This window comes from Manacus vitellinus, unplaced genomic scaffold (genome assembly GCF_001715985.3).
Source record: "Manacus vitellinus isolate BGI_N305 unplaced genomic scaffold, ASM171598v3 scaffold_0_pilon, whole genome shotgun sequence".
NCBI classification, from domain to species: Eukaryota; Metazoa; Chordata; class Aves; order Passeriformes; family Pipridae; genus Manacus; species Manacus vitellinus.
The window spans coordinates 11,082,974-11,101,992 of NW_021938789.1; the positions used below are offsets into that span (position 1 = coordinate 11,082,974).

Genomic DNA, 19,019 nt, shown 5'->3' on the forward strand with positions numbered 1-19,019 from the left:
TTATGTTCTTCAGTAAAAGTGACAAGAAATGGCTTATTTTGTAGCCATTCCCCAGACTAGAAACCCAGTATCCAGTATTTTGGCCATTCAGATGTAGTAAAAAAATAGCTGCTGTGTGTCAAAGTTTCAATTTTTCTGTTCAAGAAATTGTTCTTGAATTACTTGAGGAGTAATACACTTTTAGTATAACTCCTGATCTGGGACTTGATTGAAATTAGGCTGCAAATTCTGGAAATATAATTCTGAAAGTTACTTCTAACTTGCTACTTTTTCAGGGAGAAAAGTATTCACCAAGAAGTTAGATTCTTCAGAGAACACAGTGGCACCCACTGTTTTTTAAAAATAAATAGAAATTATCATATAAATGGCAAATTAAACACAGATTTTTTTAATATACTTGTTAATTATGGTTTCATAACCCTCCCTGGTGATATAGTACTCTTGCTGGATGGGAAAGATATTTAAAATCTTCCCAACTTCAGGAATTTTGTTTATATTTAAGATGGTAAGAAAATGCATTGGGTGCCCAAATTGTTCGTTTGGATGGGTTATTTTTTGAATCTAGTTAGTAGGAAGAAAAATAGCTGGGTTACAACAGATGTAAAGAACCACTGAAGGAACAATAGATTCTGGCATTATGACTTTTCCATGTCAAGTGTGTAAAATTTTCTAAGATACCAGTTTTTTCTTCCTCTGCGTAATCAATACTTGGCAGAGGACAGAAAGGAATATACCAACATCATGGCAGAATTGTGATGCTAAATATATGCAACCTCAAATAATATCAAAAATAGCAAGGAACATTTTCATCATATCTGCTTCAAGGATCTGCTGCTCTGTTTTTCTTGTAATGCTCTAGGCCTTACTTTTGACTACTCTTTTCTTTGTGTTCGTTTGGTTCCATTTTTTCCCAGCAAGAGGGGGAGAGTGTAGCTGACACACCAGGGATAAAGGCTGCAGGGCAATGTAGTGGCTTCACAGATTAAATTGCCTGGGAAAATGAAGAATTAGTGGAGAGAGAGATAGTCACCAGCATCAAATCGAACTCCTTTCCATTATACTAACCTTTGTTCAAAACCTTGATTGATACTACTTGGTGCTGCCCTGATGCCTCTGTTATGCTGATTGTGAAAGATTTTAAAACTGACATTGCCACTAAAGACATAAATGAATTTTGTGTTAATCTTCGTTGGGAATGATTGGATTTTGGTTTTATGTTCAATTATTAGCAGTTGAAAAAGAGAGTCCTGCTGAAGATGTTCTAGGTACTGATTTCTTCTCAGATCTTCCACAAAATTCCACTGTGACTGGAAGTATATTTGTCTACTTACCTGTACCAAATGCATTGCCTGTCTAAGACATGCTTTAAAAATTTAGAATTTGCTATTTCTCATGCTCGCTCATACTGAGACTCTCAAATGGACTGCTAGTCTGTTCAGCCACCTGCATTTCAGGTATACATCAAGAAGGGTTTTCACAGGATGTTACTGAAATATACTCTATGTGTGCTTAAGATTTTTATTAAAATCAAAAATAGCTCTGAAGGCATGAAGAAAAGAATAGGTACACTTTTTTAGTACCCCCTAAAGCTCTTGTTGCCAAACAGGTCAATGACCCTGTGGCCTTTGGAGGGGGGGAAGTTCTTTCTGACTGTTTAAATTAATACTATTTCAATACTATTTTTAAAGTTTTATTTTCATTATTTCATTAAAAAATATTTCTTACTGATGTGATAGTATCTTTGCATCACATAATATATAGATTGTTCACTTTGTGTGCATTCTACTTTGGATAGCATTCTTCTGTTTAATTTTTACTTTTTTCAATTTTATTTTCCTCTTGTAAGATAATTCTGGGTTTAACTAAGTAGAGTATTAGACAGGTTTGAGGGGATTAAACAATTAATCAGTTGTACCTTTTCTTCTAGTTTATTTAGTAAGTATACTTTACCTGGATGTATTGCAAGTCTTGCTTGTTATTTTCAGATAAAAGGAAAAAGTTAATCGTTTGCTGTATTATGTATATTAGGAAAAAATATTCATCTGAACTGTTTTGTAGGGAAAATTTAGTAAATAACAAAATTAACTACATTAGTAAAATAAAGAGCAAGTAGAAAAAAAAACACCTTGACTTCCAAATGAGAGAATAATCACAATAAATAGTAATAGTCATGGGAGACAAGCAGTTCTTTGAAGTTTGGTAAAAGAATAAATTCTTGCATGATTTTGTTACATCTTTTTCAACTAATTTGTCAAATTATTGATTCATCTTGAACTGGAGAAGGGAAGTAAGAAATAAGAAACAACTCAGTTCTGCTGTAAAAAATACAAGGAGACATTAAAAAGAGTGACTGTTTCCAAAAATTGCATTGCAGTGATAAATATTGTGCACTCAAGGAAAGACTTTACTGTTGTGAAATCCAGCACACAATACGCTAAAACTTTTTCTAAATATTTTCTAGGGAGAAAGCTATTGCAGGGATGTAGAAAGGCTTCTCACTTTTTCTGATGACTTCTTAAACAGAGTTTATCATTAAGTTGATACACGGGGAGAACATAATAATTTCTGAACAAAGGAGAAGAAGGTAAAGCTGAGGAGTACCTCTCTAGCACAGGACTACAAAGTGTCCTCAAGCTGTGAAAAACAGGAGAGTAAAGCAGAGAGATTGTTTGAAATTGTCCCAATTTTCAACAGTCTCTAGGAATGAGTAAAGAAGGTTTTCTCTGTCAAGAATCAGATGACAGTTTTTTTCTGTATGAGAGCAGTAGTTTTTAAATGTATGCAATATCTTCTCTTAGTCATTAAATGTGATTCTTGTGGGATAACAAAGTTTATTTTAAGATATTTATTTATCATTATCTGGTAGACAACATATGCTAAAAGGGAAGAAAATATAAGTTAGCAATATGTTTCTACAATGCAAGATGTATCAGCAAGAGCAATAAATGAAAAGCATTTTTAAGCTTAGTTGAATGCTTTTTATTTAGTTCTTACTAGTTCTTATGGCTGAGCTCACATAGACATTAACCTTTTAAGTAGCGGTAGAGTAGTGAGTATATTAAATACCCAGGTAATGCTGCAGATATGGGTGTAAAATCCGGTTAATTCTTTGCAATGACGGAAAGATTTTGAGCGAGACAGTTGTTTCGTGTTTTATGAGCTTCATGGGAATGGCAGTGCTGAAGATGCTTTGTGAAGGTTGGAGGCAGAAAGGAACGGCATCTTTACAAAACTATGGAGAGATCCCACATAGAAAAGACACAGAATGGAGAAAGGACTGGCAGGAAGATGATGAAGGAAGACTAAAGAGAGAGGAAGGATGAGAATGGGCTGGAGCTGCTGGTCCATGTCTGATCAGACTATGTTCTTAGACTGTTTTAATGATTTGAAAAGAAGAAAAGCAGCTCTTGGGGGGAAAAAAGGCTTTCTAAAGTGGTGTTAAGGTTATTGGTATACTCAATAACTTGGTGCTGGTATTGCAGATTTTTAGGTGTGGTTTTGAAAGTCATTATGCTTAAATTATAAAACATAACTTAAAATTAAAGAAGCATGTGCCTTTTTATTCTAGTATTCTTCCTTATGTGTTAAGTCATAGCACTCACATAACTTATTATGAGGAACCATTTTTATAAAAAAAAATTCAGACTACTTCAGTATATCTGCTAGAGGGACATTATAAGTTATTGTTATGCTGGTTGTGAAATATTGTCTAACTTTCTGTCTGGGTCATATATGCAGTGGATATTCTTACCTTAAACTTTACTTCTACTCTAAATTGCTGTTCAAGCCAGGCACACAGTCTTCAAAGTCATGTCCTTTTGGCAACTGAAAAAAAAAAAAATATCTCATACCAATTGTTTTTCATACTCTGTGTCTAATGGTTTTATATCATGGTTGTAACTGATGGCATAAAGAGAGTAGTAGCTTTCAAAGACAGTAATTTTTAAAACTAAGAAATATTTCTCATTTCCCACCTCCAAAATTCCCTTCCGCAAGCAAAAACCAACTCGTTAGTTTAGAACAAACATAGTAATCTTTCTGGTAAGAAGGTTTAAATGGAAGCAACTCACCCTTCACTAAGATAGTGATCATGGTGACTCATTAAAGGAAGAAGTCCAAAAGTTTTCGGGTGCACCACAAGTGCTGCCAGTCTTGTGGAAGAAATCTGCCTTTTAGTTTGTGTAGGGCAAGATTTGCTCAAGTGCTTTCTCTGCTGTTAAAAGATTTTCCTTTGTGTATAATATGGATGATTTAGAAGAAGCTGTGTCAGCACTGATTTATACATTGACAGCTAAGGATAATAAGATATGGGCAAACATACAGCTCACCCTTTTACAGATTAACCTGCAGACTGCATTAGGCAAATTTGATGGCATTAAAAGATTTTTCCAATTTGTCTGGAAACAATTTCTCTTTTGTATTGTGTCAAGGGTAACATTTCATGCCATTGTACTAATTTAAATAGCTTTGATAAATTGTTCAAGGGGTTATAGAATTGTACTCTGTGTATATTTTACCTCTTTAAAATAAAAAGGCTATTAGCTTAATTGTTAAATGAAATTCATTAGTAAATATTGAAGGCTTAAATATTCCGACACTGCAGCTGTAACATTGCACCACAATGATTAAAGATCATATTCAGGAATTAATAGTTTGCATTTAGCTCTCAGTACACATAGAGGCACTGTTACAGTTATGACAATATTTTAGTCCTATGTAGTAGTAATTCAGATGAAAAGTATTGATGAAACTAGAAGAACTTTATAGAAGTTGGTACATTACATTCAGCAGTGGGTGTGATGATTTATTAATAAAGTAAAATGTTATCATAGATTCAGAAGAATCACAGAAAATGCTTTAGTAAAAGCGTCATTAGCCCTGCTAGCTAATATATAATTGAAGACAGAAGGGCAGAGTTCATTTGTATTTTGTTCATTTTCTTGGTATTGTTCACACACATTTACTCGTATATATTATTTGACACTGACAAGCTACCAGCTTGAAGAAGTTGTTTAAAGTGAGGTTTTATCATCTTTGCTTTGCAAATCATGCCCTGAAATGCATAAGACATTGCAGTATATATAGGAAAAGCTTTTATCAGTAGCAAAAGTGTGATTTTGTATTTACATGGTTGTTAATTTAAGCAGACATTTTTAATTGAGCTGTATGTGCTGTATAAATGTTTTGAATTGAAAAGGTAATAATATTCTTCAGAGAAACGAATCTAAATTTTTCATAAGTTAATACTTAACGATTAATAATGTATGGGGTGTGTTGCTGAGTTTTATGTCTAGATGTTGAATACTCCATTACAACATACTATCTGCATATAATTGCAGAGAGCACAGAGTATGTAGAAAACCATATGTTGAAGGTTACAGCAGACACACTACTTTCAGTTGGAGCAGAATTAAAGGAGATAAGTAAACAAGTCTGTTAATGCCTCGGACACTGTTATTTCTACATACAGACATATTCTAGGAGGTTATTATTCTAAATCCCCCCACACACCCAGGGGTAACACCTCCCACCCGCTCTTGCCTGCATGCATGCAGGGAGACCCCTAAAAGTAGTGTCTCTCCCTGGTCTCTACCATGGCAGAAGAAATTAACATGCAGCTGGGCTGCTCTGATAAATGGATTCTGTTAGGTCACCGAGGGGATGCGTGTGACATTAAGTGATTTACCGTCCTTTACCTTAATGAAATTGTTTCAGCAAGATGACGCTGAGAGCTTTTAATGGATAGCTTTTCTTGATGTAATGAAATTGCATTCCTTTGGCATTTAATATAAGGTGCAGTTATTATTTACTGGAGCTTTCCCAGCGCTGCTGTTTTGCGCAGACAGTTGAGAACAAAAAGGGATTTCTGTGGCAGCGTGCAGGCCGGCGCGCTGTGCGACAGCCTCGAGCGGACGGGAGGGATGGCCAGAGCCTTTCTGTTCGCGTGGCCTTGCTCTGCCGGCCCTTCGGGAGGCTTCCCTTGCACCTCACCTTGCCAGCGCGCCTCTCCCTTACAAATGCCTTCCTAATCTGTTTAACAGGCAACTGGATTACAACCAGATCAGCTGTATTGAAGATGGGGCATTTAGGGCTCTGCGTGACCTGGAAGTGCTGTAAGTATTCCTTGTATCTCTTACTTGTAGCAAGAGCTCAGTGTCTGGGGAGTACTAATGTAGAAGCTTATCTGCGAGCTGCAGCCTGGTGTCAGGATGGTCTGGTGAAAAGATGTCTTAAAATAATCCACTGTGATGTGCTATAAAATGGTAAAAAGATGTGGAGAGGGAGAGATACGCCTTTACGCTGCAAGACAGCCATTAAACATAATTATTAAAAAAAAAAAACCATTGGCAGATACTATAAGAAAATAATATATTTCATCACAAAAGGGGGGAAAGCAACAGTATTAATGAACCCAATTAATTTTGTAAATTATCCATCACTGTTGATGTGATGAACATTTTCAGGATTGCTTTTGTTATATATTCTGACATCAGTCTGATCTTTCAGACTCTCTTTAAGGAACAATATGCTATGTATATTTGATAATCTGAATGTTTTCAAAGAGGCATTTTCTATCAAGCACTACTGCTGTATGTCAAGATATTTAACATGTGCGTGTTAATAGTTCATTTTTAAAACATTTTAAGTTTTATGTGCATAAATACATATGTATGTTTAGCAAAATATCTTCTTTGTGTGTCACAGAAGATTATTTTTACAATACTCCTTTCCATACTTTTTCTCACTGTCTCAAAGTGGCTATCAGTGAAGTTAAAAGTAACGAAATTATCATCAGTGACCCCTCATCTGAGAATATCACTGTAATGAGCAAAGTGCCTCTGTTCCCTGAGAATCTGAGGCACAGGACACATTCCTGAAATATTTGCTTTGTCAGTCAAAATTACACATTTTTTCTGGATTTTCTACGTTAAGAGAAGTAAAAGAATTTGTGTATCAGTGAGTTACTTCATGTTTATTTGAATCACTCAGTTAATCACAACTGGAGCAGGATGAGGGAGCAGGTTTTGTTGTGTCTGGGGTTTTGCTTTTTATAAAAATTTTTCTGAAGTAAAGAAGCTTCTCTGGCAGTAGATAGTGTCTGCATTTCCAAGCAACTAAAGAGTATGTAAGCAGCTGCTAAAGTTTTTTGTTATTAAGCACTGGTTGGTCTTACTTATGAGTGAATGAAACCGGCAGCTTAATTGAATTATTTTTTTTCTTTGCACTCATAGAATAACAAGCCTATTGTTAACTGTCTGGTATAAAGCCATGTAAAACGTACTATAGGTTCAATACTGCATCTAATTGTTATGATGAATTGTTGGTTGTCTGTCAGTAAACCCGATGTTCTCTGAGATTTTTGTCTTTGGAACACATGTATGTGACAGAATAATTTTTCCAGTGATGGCTTAATCTGGTTATTATGGTGTTTTTTAATACAAACCTTTCTTTACAAATGCAGTTGTTAAATGTTTATTAAAAAAAAAAACAACAAATGTTTTCTGCATTTTTTAATGTTTGCCATTTTAGTGTTCTAAAAAGGTCATCCTTGCTAGTTGAGGGTAGTGGTAAAATTTTTAAATGGATTTCAATGAGTGCAAAAGAGGAAAAAAACTCTAAAATAATAATCTGCTGGAAAGTAGGTAGTTAGACTTTTGTGAATGAATATACATAGTGTGTAACCATTGTTCAAATATACAACTAAATTTTCACTATCTTAAGTTATAGTATGTGATGAGAAATGATGTAAAGATCCAGGGTTTTTTAAAAAAGTTGAACTAGATATTTCTAACAGTACCAAAGATTTTGTGTCTAATTCAGCTTCTTTTCCAATATGGCTTAAAGAATGAAAGATGTGTAGATCAGACCATTCTGTATATGCACTGAGTAGCAAATAGGACTATGCATGTTGTTTTCATTTGGAGTTAATTATTCTATCTAAACACAGAAAGTATATATTACTTCAAACTTCAAGTATGAGGTATAGCTTTTAAACAGATTTTAATCCTGTTTAGTGACAGTTTGAAATGCTTACCAAAGTAACAGGTTTTATATATTGGTTAAATAACTGTAGAACTTTAGAGGCAGTTAGTGTTAAAGACGCAAAATAACCTGAAAGACAAAAGCAATTAGAAGTGTAATCATCTCCGTGAATTTCTGTGAAGTTTCAGTTTTCCTTTGTCTTTTTTTTTTAATGGAAAATCTGCTGTATTTCGGAAACAGATTATGAGGAAGATATATAGTGGTGTCATGTTAAAAAAAATTAAAGTCTAAGAAATGGGAAAAAAGTCATCACAATCTTTGCTATAAGTAACCTGTAAAACAGGTAAAAGTATTGAGCCAACTTTTTTTTGGTTACTGTAATCTCTGTAATGAAATCAAACATTTTTATCATTAGATAGAAACAGCCATAAAAGTTTTTTAATCCCTTATGTATCCCTCACATCTACTCCTATGTCTAATTTTTCTTACCCTTGCAAAAATAAACTACACAAAATGCCAAGGCAAACATCAAACAGTTCAAATTGAAAATTAAAACATTTGCAGATATGCCTTCTCTTAATTGCTATGGAAATATGGACTGATTTTCCTTCATTGAAAAGACAGGATTTTAAAATCTTATAGGAAATTATGCAGTCATTTACCATGTGGACACTGAAAGAAAATTCTACCAAGATTTACTGACTGTCATTAATTCATTAAGACACCTTTTGTGGAGTTACCCATTCGGCCATTTTTTGTTGTTTCATCTTTGTTATGTTTTGAAAAAGGGCAAAATCCTTCTTTTTTTTTTTTTTTCCATTTTTCTCCTCTCTGTTTATGTAGCCCCAAGAACACACAGGGGAGTTCCCTTATGCTCAGCAAAGAAAAGATTTAGGACATTGAATGAGTAAGCACGCAAAGGTAAAATGCAGCACATTGCACCAGTAATTAATTGCTTGGTTAATGTGGTGGTATATAGCCTGATCCTCTTCAGGGTGCTATGAATTTACCTTTCTGTGTTTCAAGATCAGAGAGTACTTCAGAATTTATTCAAAATAAGCACAAATTACACTTTGTGATTTAAAAAACAAAAGGAAGAAGAAAAATACTTTCTGTTTCAAAAGAAAAAAATAACCTTTTTTCAGTGGAAATTATTATTTATTACTGTTATGGTTATATAGATTCTACTCAAATGAGTAATCACTAAGTCAAAACTGTAAATTCTATCCGTTGCTTCCTTGTTCTGGAGTTAAGCTTGTTTGCGTTTTATTTGCAGCCTAAAGACAATATTTTACTGCAAATTCATTCATAAAGTTTCCAAATCTTTACAAACTACACATACCAAGTATGATGGGCCTGAGCTAGCCAACAATGGGCTAAGACTTATTTCTAGTTCCTATCTCAAGTTCTCAACACCTTGTCCTAAATTTAAATTACTAGATTGTTAAAGTATTATATTATTCCTGACTCCTTTCATCATATAGCAGAAACTCCCCTATTGTTCATGTAGCTCTGGTTCACCTATAGCAACTTGTTCCATATAAAACCTAACTGCAGCTCAGATTCAATATTTTCCTAAAATTCTTGGGAAAAAACCTTCAGATCTTATATCATCTGTCAAAAAATGGACTCTCAGAAGATAGAAAGAGAAATCGGAATCCTAGAACCAAGACATTTTCTCTAAATACTCTCTTTTTTACATCAGGATGTCAAGCTTAGCTTGAATGCCATAGGTGTTCTCAACATTGGTGGAATTTCCTTTTCAGAGAATCATAGGCTACTGGAACCTCAAATTACTTAGGATTATTAATGGTAAACCCATAATATTTTACTAGGAAATCAACACGGAGGAAAAATATAGCTAAACTTGTGGTTTTTTTTTTTTTCTGATGTCCATCCCTAAAACCAGTACACCATGAATTTCATTAGTTATGCCTTTTTTAAAAGTGTAGTAAATGTGACATAACTGTAATATGTTAACAGGATTCCTCTTGACTTTGCAGCACTCTCAACAATAACAACATCACTCGACTGTCCGTGGCAAGTTTCAACCATATGCCCAAACTCAGAACATTGTGAGTAGTCCTACTGAAACTGGCTGCTATTTTTGTCATTCCAGTATATATTTTTACCTCTGCCAAGTTTTTTCAGGTGTCTAAAAATACATATATGGGCAAAGCAAGCATGAACTCAATTGAAAAGTATTGATGTAGCATGTATTGATGTTGATGAGTGTGAAGTCTCTATGTGTGTCTACGTAAACTGATTCTGAGAGGAAAACCTAACAAGCTATACTTGGGGCTCAGGAGATAAAGGAGTGGTTGCATCCTTTTCCGTCAACTCTTTTAAAATGTGAGATGAATAAGTCTACAAAAATGGTTTTTGGCCTCTTCCGAAATGGGTGGGAATCACTTTCCATAATACTGTATTCAGTTACAGAAAAGCTTCACCTTCTAACCTAAAAAACCATGAAGGCAGGGGGAATTCTCCTTTACATGTTACAGCTATATAGAGGAATAAATTGATGTTTTTTGAAAGTCAAGAATTTGTTTTACTTTGAGCTATTGAATGGGTCACATTTCATTTAGGAACATGGGAGAATCTTTGATTGACTGTCAGATGTGATAAATGGGAAATCTTTATGCTTTTATTACTGTACTGCTAGCAGACCTAATTAAACTAAACTGGCTCGCCGACATTCTTTGTAACATAAAATTATAGCATCATCCGGTTGTGCTATTATAATTAAAGTTGTGTCAGCATTTACAATAAGGTCCCCATTTTTAGAGGTTATGACTTTCAAAGAGGAACACTTTAGTCTTCTAAAACAAAGCACAGTGAAAAGAGTGTGTATGCAGGTGACAGGAGTTGGAATTATTTTTTGGTATGTTTGTCCTAACTATGAATACATGTATGTTGTGTTGAGTGGCAAAACCAGAACATATCAAGGTTTAGTCCTGAGACTCACTTTCAAACAGATTTTCTAGTGAAACGGGAGTTAAAAATGAGTAGGATGCTTCTATCAGAAGTCAAGAGTAACTGTTACTATTAAAGAACTACTTTTACAAAAGGTCTCTCCAGGTTCTTTTATGCATGTTGGGTTGCACAACTGTTCTGAAATCAGTAGGGATTTTCGCTTGAGTTAACATACTGTTTGTAACTGAAGAAACTTCATACAGGTGAGTAGCTCTGTGGATTTCGTAACAGAATTGTAACTATTCTGGCTTGGACAAATACAAAACCACTTAAATAGTGCTGACCGTGGGCTTTTGGCAGCCTCAGTGAGATTTTGTTAATAGAATTTCATTCTTTCAGGTCTGAGTCTTGAAAAAAATCATGTCTGTACTTCTTTCAAACCTTCAAATACAATTTGAAGTATTGTCTTGGTATAAAATACGATATTTCTGAACCACAAAATGCAGTGAATCAAATTAGCAATATTTATATTTTCTTTGGTTGGGATATTTCATCTTCTGAAAATGTATTTTAGAAACAAATTAAACAAGACACAGATTATCGCTGTGACATCCCATTTGCAGTCAGAATATGCTTGTATAACTGTATTGATTTCAGTGGCATTAGTTCTGATTTGCAATGATGTTCTTGCCTACAGCTGGCCACAGATTGTACTGAATGACTGTGCTGTATCGTGAACTATATTTGCAAAGCACCAACCCAGGATTAGTTCAGGAAAATATATTGCCTTTAACTTCTACTTATTTGGGGGGGAATTGTTAATATTTTTGTTCATGTTGGTTACGCATTTCAGGTTGCTTTGAAGATTTATTTTACAATGGATTAATTAAACTCCTTTTCTGAATTTCTTGCACTTCCTTTCCAGTTATTTAGTTAGGATTGAACACATCAACTAAAAAGGACCAAAAGGGCATTACCTTGTTATGGATGATTCTGAGTAACGACTTGATTTATAGCTGTGGACATCCTTTTCTGTAGTTTGAGAAAATGTAAGAGCTAGGGAAGAGTAATTTACCTAATTTAGTGAATACATTTGTCTGATATTTTATCAATGGCAAAGTGCTTTTTGACACTTGGCAAGGAGCCGTGGTCTTGTGTCAGACCGCTGCAACAGAGAGACAACCTCCTTAATTCCATCACTTGCTTTGTTTGGTCTTTTAATTTCAGGCATTGCTTAGGACATGGGTCACTAGTAGCCAAAAGCAGCTAATACCACTTTCTGTGGTTAAACAAAAAGAGAGGAAATCAGAAAAGAGATGTGAAAGAAGGTACTTTATATTGAGTTATTACTCTATCTTGTTCAGCAGAAAATGAGTATGACCTGTTACAGGGATCTTTCAGGCTGTTTCTATAGAGACTAATAATGGCCTGACTTACAGATATATCTAATTGGAAACCAAATCTTTTATTAACTCTTATTTCTGACAGTGTATTATCACCACAGGGCAATTTTCTTGAGACATTTTTGTCTTATTCACTATTTGTACAGGTCTGGGCTAAAGAGTCCCACAACAGCTTTCAAGCTCTTGTGTATTTGCTTCTTTCTTTTAGGCAAGAGACAGGCAACTACAGATAAGTTAATTTATTAGGAAGTGTTCTTTTTTCTTCCAATTAATTAGGCCACAACCAAAAAGTAATTTTCCTGCTTGTAAATTTTCCTGCTTGTATAGTTTTCTTTATTATCTTGTAACTCCCAGACTTTCAATGAAAGATGTAAAAAATCGATTCTTCATTAGCAGTTGTATTAATAAATTGGCATAGTTGCTTGCTGGAGGGAGGGCTGGGCAGATTGGCTGCTTTTCTGTTTGTTCTTCCTAATTTAAAGGTGTTGGCATGTCTCTTTCCACGCAGCCGTCTTCACTCCAACAACCTGTACTGTGACTGCCACCTGGCCTGGCTGTCTGACTGGCTGCGGCAGCGGCCGCGGGTCGGGCTCTACACCCAGTGCATGGGGCCGTCCCACCTCCGGGGGCACAACGTGGCCGAGGTCCAAAAGCGGGAGTTTGTCTGCAGCGGTAAGGGAAACAGATTTGCTCACCCAGTCCTGTTTTGAAACACACCTACCAACTGCTCAGTGGTGGTTCTAGTGCTGCATGTTGACTTTTGTTAGCTTTTGCGTAATCCAAGAATTAATGTTTATTAAAAAAAAAAAACCTTAATAATTTTTATGAGTATTTGTATCTTGTGTGGGGGTGCTTCTGTCCTTAAAAACTTTGTGTAAATGCTGCATTCACACAGATTGTATAGCTTTCTAAAGGTATAATTATGGGGGACAGATGCAGGAAATTAAATAAAAGCTGCACTTATTGAGAACATAAAGCTTTTACTAATAAGGAAATATTATTATTTTTTAAAAACTTTACAGATTGATGCTTTTTCTTGTTGTTGTTTTCTGCCATTTAAATACTATTTTGAATCCCTGAGTAGCTTTTTGAATTTTATTGGTATACTTTAATGCATCAGGTTATTTTTTGGTATAAAATAATGAAATGACTAACAGTTCATTACTAATCACATTTTCTTTATTCAATTTTTTTTCCTTTATTCATATCTTCCAGATGAGGAAGAAGGCAAGTTTATCTTTCTTATTTAAATATTTTTAGACTCAGACTGAAAATCTTCTGTAAACTTTGTCTACTGTTTCAAGTTTCCTCAAGAACATTAAAAACCCGCTGCAGTATTGCTATCTGTCTTTTCAGTGATTCATCAGAGTTTCTTCTACTGGTTGATTTTCTGCAAAGCCCCAGAAGCCTATTGCCAAATATGCCAAAATTTGCACACATCCATGCTTTTAAAAGTTTATGGAGAGCACAGTGTTCTGTCCTTTTTAAACAGTCTCTGACATCAAAGTGTAAGGCACTGCCATCTTCACATGGCAAATGCTAGCAGTATTCTTGCCACTAGTGCTGCCTTTATGTACATTTAAAAGGCCTCCTAATGAGATAATTTTGTATATCTTATTTGTAAATGTTATGGCTGCAGAACCTGAGTGTCACGAATGCTGTCATAACTTGGTCATTATAATTATTATTAGGAAGAGGGATAACCATGTTTTCTGCCTGGATCACAGTATTTTTATTTAATAAAACTAAATGAAACATTTCCTCCCTGTAAGTAGAAAACAAGCAGTGTGTGTTATCAGTTTTGGCAGCTGTTTGTACTTTCGTAACACGTACATAAATGTGAAATCAAATTATTATATTGTAAAATTCCATCTCATAGAATCATAGAATGATTTGGCTTGGAAGGGACCTGAAGATCATCTATTTCCAGCTCCCCTTCCATGAGCAGGGACACCTTCCACCAAATTAGATTGCTCAAAGCCCCATCCAATCTGGCCTTAAAAGACTAATCTTTTCAGCAATTTAAAACTTGGTCAGTTATTATATAAAGTTGCAAGTGGGAACAGCACTGAGCTGCAACTTACGTTATCAGAGTACCCTTCCTATATTAATATATGACATTAAGTATTGTGAGAGTGATCTTAAATTAAATTGTGGTTTCATAGTCAAGAAGTTAGTATTTTCTTTTTTTCCCGAGAATTTCAAAAAAAAACCCTCGCTTTTTTTTAACTTAATGAAAAAAGAAAGAAAAGGAGGGCATCGTGCCTTTTTTCATTCTTTTGTGTCTTTTTGTATCATTACAAAACAGCTATTCCGTATCATTAAATCGATAGAAGAATGATAATATATTTAAAAATGTGCAATCTATCTATTTGCAGGAAAATATAATAAGTTTTTTACTTTAGAAAACATACCTAAATACAAAGTGATTATGCTTAAATGCAGTTAAAAATGCTGAGTTTAACATACAGCACTAAGAAATCAGGATGAACTCCTGTATAAATTAGCTACCAGAGTTAGTGAGAATGGTACAACTGTGGGAGGAAGAAGTCTGCTAAGCTAAAACTGAGAGAATAACAGCTGTGTAAAAACTGTTATGTATTATTGTGTGAGACAAAATAAAAATGTCACAACTCCAAAATATAGAACTGAAGGACCATATTCAAATAAATAGTTGCAGAACAAAACTGTAACGACAGGTCACCTTCAGTTCTTGTAGCATAGTTCATTCATTTCTCTTGACATGCATTTTTAATACTACACAAAGTTCTGAAAACTAAATAAATCAGTAATTAGGTTTTAATAGCATTCAATAAATAAAATATACCTGAAATATGGATCACACTTAGTCTTATTTGTTGAAACGATTTTGAATGGGTGTTGCTAAAGCAATTGAAAAATTATGTAATGCTAGCACAGTAGTTGAGCATTTTTCTTTAATCTCTCAGTATTGAATGTTACAATTAACTGTGTATTTAAATTAATGCAGTTTGAAAGTATTGATAGGCTACAATGTATATTTTAGAAGTTCTGCCTTAGATTTTTCAAATAAATGTAAAATGTTTTCCTTTGCAGGTCACCAGTCCTTTATGGCTCCATCCTGCAGTGTCTTGCACTGCCCTACTGCATGCACCTGTAGTAACAACATTGTGGACTGTCGTGGGAAAGGCCTTACTGAGATCCCAACAAACCTTCCAGAAACCATTACTGAAATGTGTGTAATCTGCCTTTTTTTCTATGAACTTGCAGAAAAAAGTTTTTTCCTGTGTATTCATTTTTGTTATTTGTATAAATTCATGCATTTTATAGGGTAGGAATTTTGGTGTACGCATTCAACTTAAGATATAAAAGGAATATGTAGGTTTCTGAAAACATTTAAGATCTTTATGTTATCTTCTGAGTTACTTTTGTATGTACTACTCACAATTCATAGTTAAAACTGCATTCTGAGTTCACTTTATATGAGTTTGGGAATTCTTGCTTTTCTACAAGTCAGTGGCTTTTCACTGCAGATTATAAACTCCATTGCTTTTAGGGTTGCTTTCTGTGCTGGTTTTGGCTGGGGTAGAGTTTTTTTCACAGTAGCTGGTATGTTGCTACATTTTGGATTTGTGCTGAAGACAGTGTTGATAATTCGGAGATTGTTTCGTTACTGCTGAGTGGTGCTTACACAAAGTCAAGGCCTTTTCTGCTCCTCACCCCACCCCACCAGTAAGCAGGCTGGGGCCCACAATATGTTGTGAGGGGACACAGCCAGGACAACTGACCCCAACTAATCCAAAGGATATTCTATACCATTGTGGCGTTACGCTCAGCACATACAGCTAGGGGAGGAAGCAGGAAGGAAGAGATGCTCAGAGTGATGGTGTTTGTCTTCCCAAGTCACTGTTAAGTGTGATGGGGTACTGCTCTCCTGGAGCTGACTGAACACCTGCCTGCCCATGGGAAGCGGTGAATGAACTCCTTGCTTTACTTTTGCATGGAGCTTTTGTTTTACCTGTTAAACTGTCTTTATTTCAGCCCAGAAGTTTTCTTATTTTTACCCTTCTGATTCTCTCTCTCCCATCCCATTCTGGGGGGAGTGAGCGAACCGCTGTGTGGATTTAAACTGTGACATTTACCTTCAGTCACTTTATTCATCAGACTTTCTATTAGAGAAGCATAAGAAAGCAAAAATAAGGTATAGTCTTTGTGTTAATACCACCTGCCTGTGGATAGAAGAGCCTGCACGCTGATAGAGTTGCCGGACATGTCATATACAACGGAAACGTACAAAATTACAATCATGTCCTGACTGTAGAGAAGAGTCATAACACAGATGTCATAGGGCCTTCTGTCTTCCAAAGCAATGTGACTGAGAGGTTGTGTGGGCACAGAAGAAAAGTTACTGCTGCGTTGTCTTCTGTGTGGGGAAGCAACAAAAGCAAGGGGTGAGCTTGCTGACAAGACAGGCAGGAACCAAGCAACATGAGCATCTTTCTCTTCTGGGAATGGTGGAGCAGTGTTTTGGAAGGGAAGCTGGGAGTTCCCTTTACGGAAATAGTAGGAAATTAGCTGTGACAACAACCTGGTAAAGTTTTCAGAATAAAAAACTTGGGAGCACCTTGATGATATTAGGTGATGTTAAGAATTTCAGATAAGGGAGGTGAGGGGAACGGATGCCTGAAGTGAAAGGGAAGACATCTCCTGAACATACATCCTGTTGTAAATAGATCTCTGATTTTCTTGAAAGTTTAAAAACAGGTCTCCACAATGAGATTTTAATTAGCTTGTTGATATCTGACCTGTGTTTTTGAACTTAACAGGGTTTGGAACTACTGTGGTTTTCCTCTAAGGATGTGAATAATCATCACATCTGTCAGTTCATTATTACTGCTGTTAAGACTGACCTGGTTGACCCTGCCCGACCCAATTCTGTATAATACAAACACTTCTTTTACCTTTTACCCCTCTCAGAAAAATTCCTCTGCTTGCAAATAAAGTGACTCTTTCATAAAATCTGTGCACAATGCCCGGGAAGGCTGTACAAGACCGTTCTCACTATTTAATGAGTTGTATACTGGCATTTTTACTTGTTTATGTGCGTCTGTGTGCATAAAGAAGAAGAAGAAAATATTGCAAGAAAGAAAGAGGGAGTATGTGTCAGAGTCCCCACTATATGCTGCTAGCCACTGGAGCTAACCACTGGTTACAGACACTGAAGACTGACTTTTGTTTACTATACTTTTCTTATGTATGTAAGAAATTCTGTTGAGTTTTAGGCATGGAATGCTATGATCTTCAGCAGTTTATTGTCCTGGAGGGTAAAAGTAACCATGTAGCAGCCCCTTCAGTATTTGGCTAAACATTTAAGAGATTGCAGACTGAGGCTCAATGTTTCCTGCTAGTCTGGGCAGCGTTCAGATTCCAGTGAGGCCTTTTCACGTTCTGAGATCCATAATCCATTGAAATGTAGATATATATGTGTGCTCATATAAATATGTACAGTGCATATAGTTTACAGTGATACAGTGTAAACTATGTTATCTCTCTGTATTGTATGTAGTCCATAGGTGCTGGCTAAATAAATTGCAGGTCATAACATTTTGCTCAGTTAAGTAACACCAGTCATGCCATAAGACCTCAATATATGTTTATTTAAAAGCAGGTGTAAGAAGAAGTAGAAAGTTAGAAAATCAAACTTTAGTAATTATTTTGTATTGAACAGATGCACACCAGTGAATGTTGGTATGATGAAAAAACTGAACTTCAGTGATTGACTTAGATTTTGAATAACATAGACTGATATAAAATATGATTCAAGCCAGTAGTAGACTGCACTTACCATATAGAGAGAATAAAACTCTGCTGTTGGGTGGCAGGTAAGGAGAGAAATGTACAGGAAAAGAAAGAAATAAAATAAGGCACAAGAAATGCACTGAAATCAAGAGATAAACTGAGTGGAAGAATTAGAGTAGATGATCTTATGAGTATTTAATGAGAATCACAGGGTCTCTTTTGCTTTCTTGTCAATAGGTTGAAAAGGAATTGAATTTTTTACAAACAAATATATTTTATGGTTGCATGGGGAAAGCTTTATGCTATACTCATTGCTTTATTGTGAATAAAATAATTAGTTATAGTTCTCTTATGATTCTTATGGGTGGCAGGTGTATTTACCTTCTTAGCATCAAAAAGAATGAGAGACAGAGAAGAGGCTGGAAAATGAGTGGTTTACAGAGTGAAAAAGGTTTTACCAATAGTGAAGTGAGAGAAATCTGATACTGGATCAAACCAGCACTCCACCCTGGCCAGTGGCTCTCATCAGTTGTTCCTGAAGAATGTTTTGGAAACAGAAATGTACATCTTCAGAAATAAAACACCAATAGCACAAATATTTCTTTACTCCCAAGGTGTGTTAGGGTTCCTCTGAATCTTGAAAATTTGCATAGCTTTCAGGAAAAAAAGGGTTTTCATTGAAATATCCAATCTGCTTTAAACCCAACAATGTTCTAAATTTTCATGTTCTATTAAGGTAATAAATTCTGGGGGGAGGGAATTGCACTCAAAATCTTCCAGTTTAAAATACAGTCTTTTAAAGTTTCACTGATGTTCCTCTCTCTTTGTAGAGGGAAAGAAAATGCATTCACATTCATAATTTGTCCTATCACCACCTATTTTGCATGCCACCCTCAGACGTCTCTTCTCTAAACCAACTGTTCCAAGTTCATTCAATCT

General features: G+C 35.3%; 1 protein-coding gene across 1 annotated transcript in view; it reads left to right on the forward strand.

Moving 5' to 3' along the window:
- SLIT2 (slit guidance ligand 2) overlaps positions 1-19,019 on the forward strand; it is a 267,460-nt gene that overhangs the window by 158,062 nt on the left and 90,379 nt on the right. Inside the window, exons 7-11 of the mRNA XM_025895239.2 lie at positions 6,042-6,113; positions 9,987-10,058; positions 12,811-12,974; positions 13,518-13,529; positions 15,378-15,516. Coding sequence (XP_025751024.1) covers positions 6,042-6,113; positions 9,987-10,058; positions 12,811-12,974; positions 13,518-13,529; positions 15,378-15,516 — 459 coding nt within the window. The remainder of the gene's footprint in view (positions 1-6,041; positions 6,114-9,986; positions 10,059-12,810; positions 12,975-13,517; positions 13,530-15,377; positions 15,517-19,019) is intronic.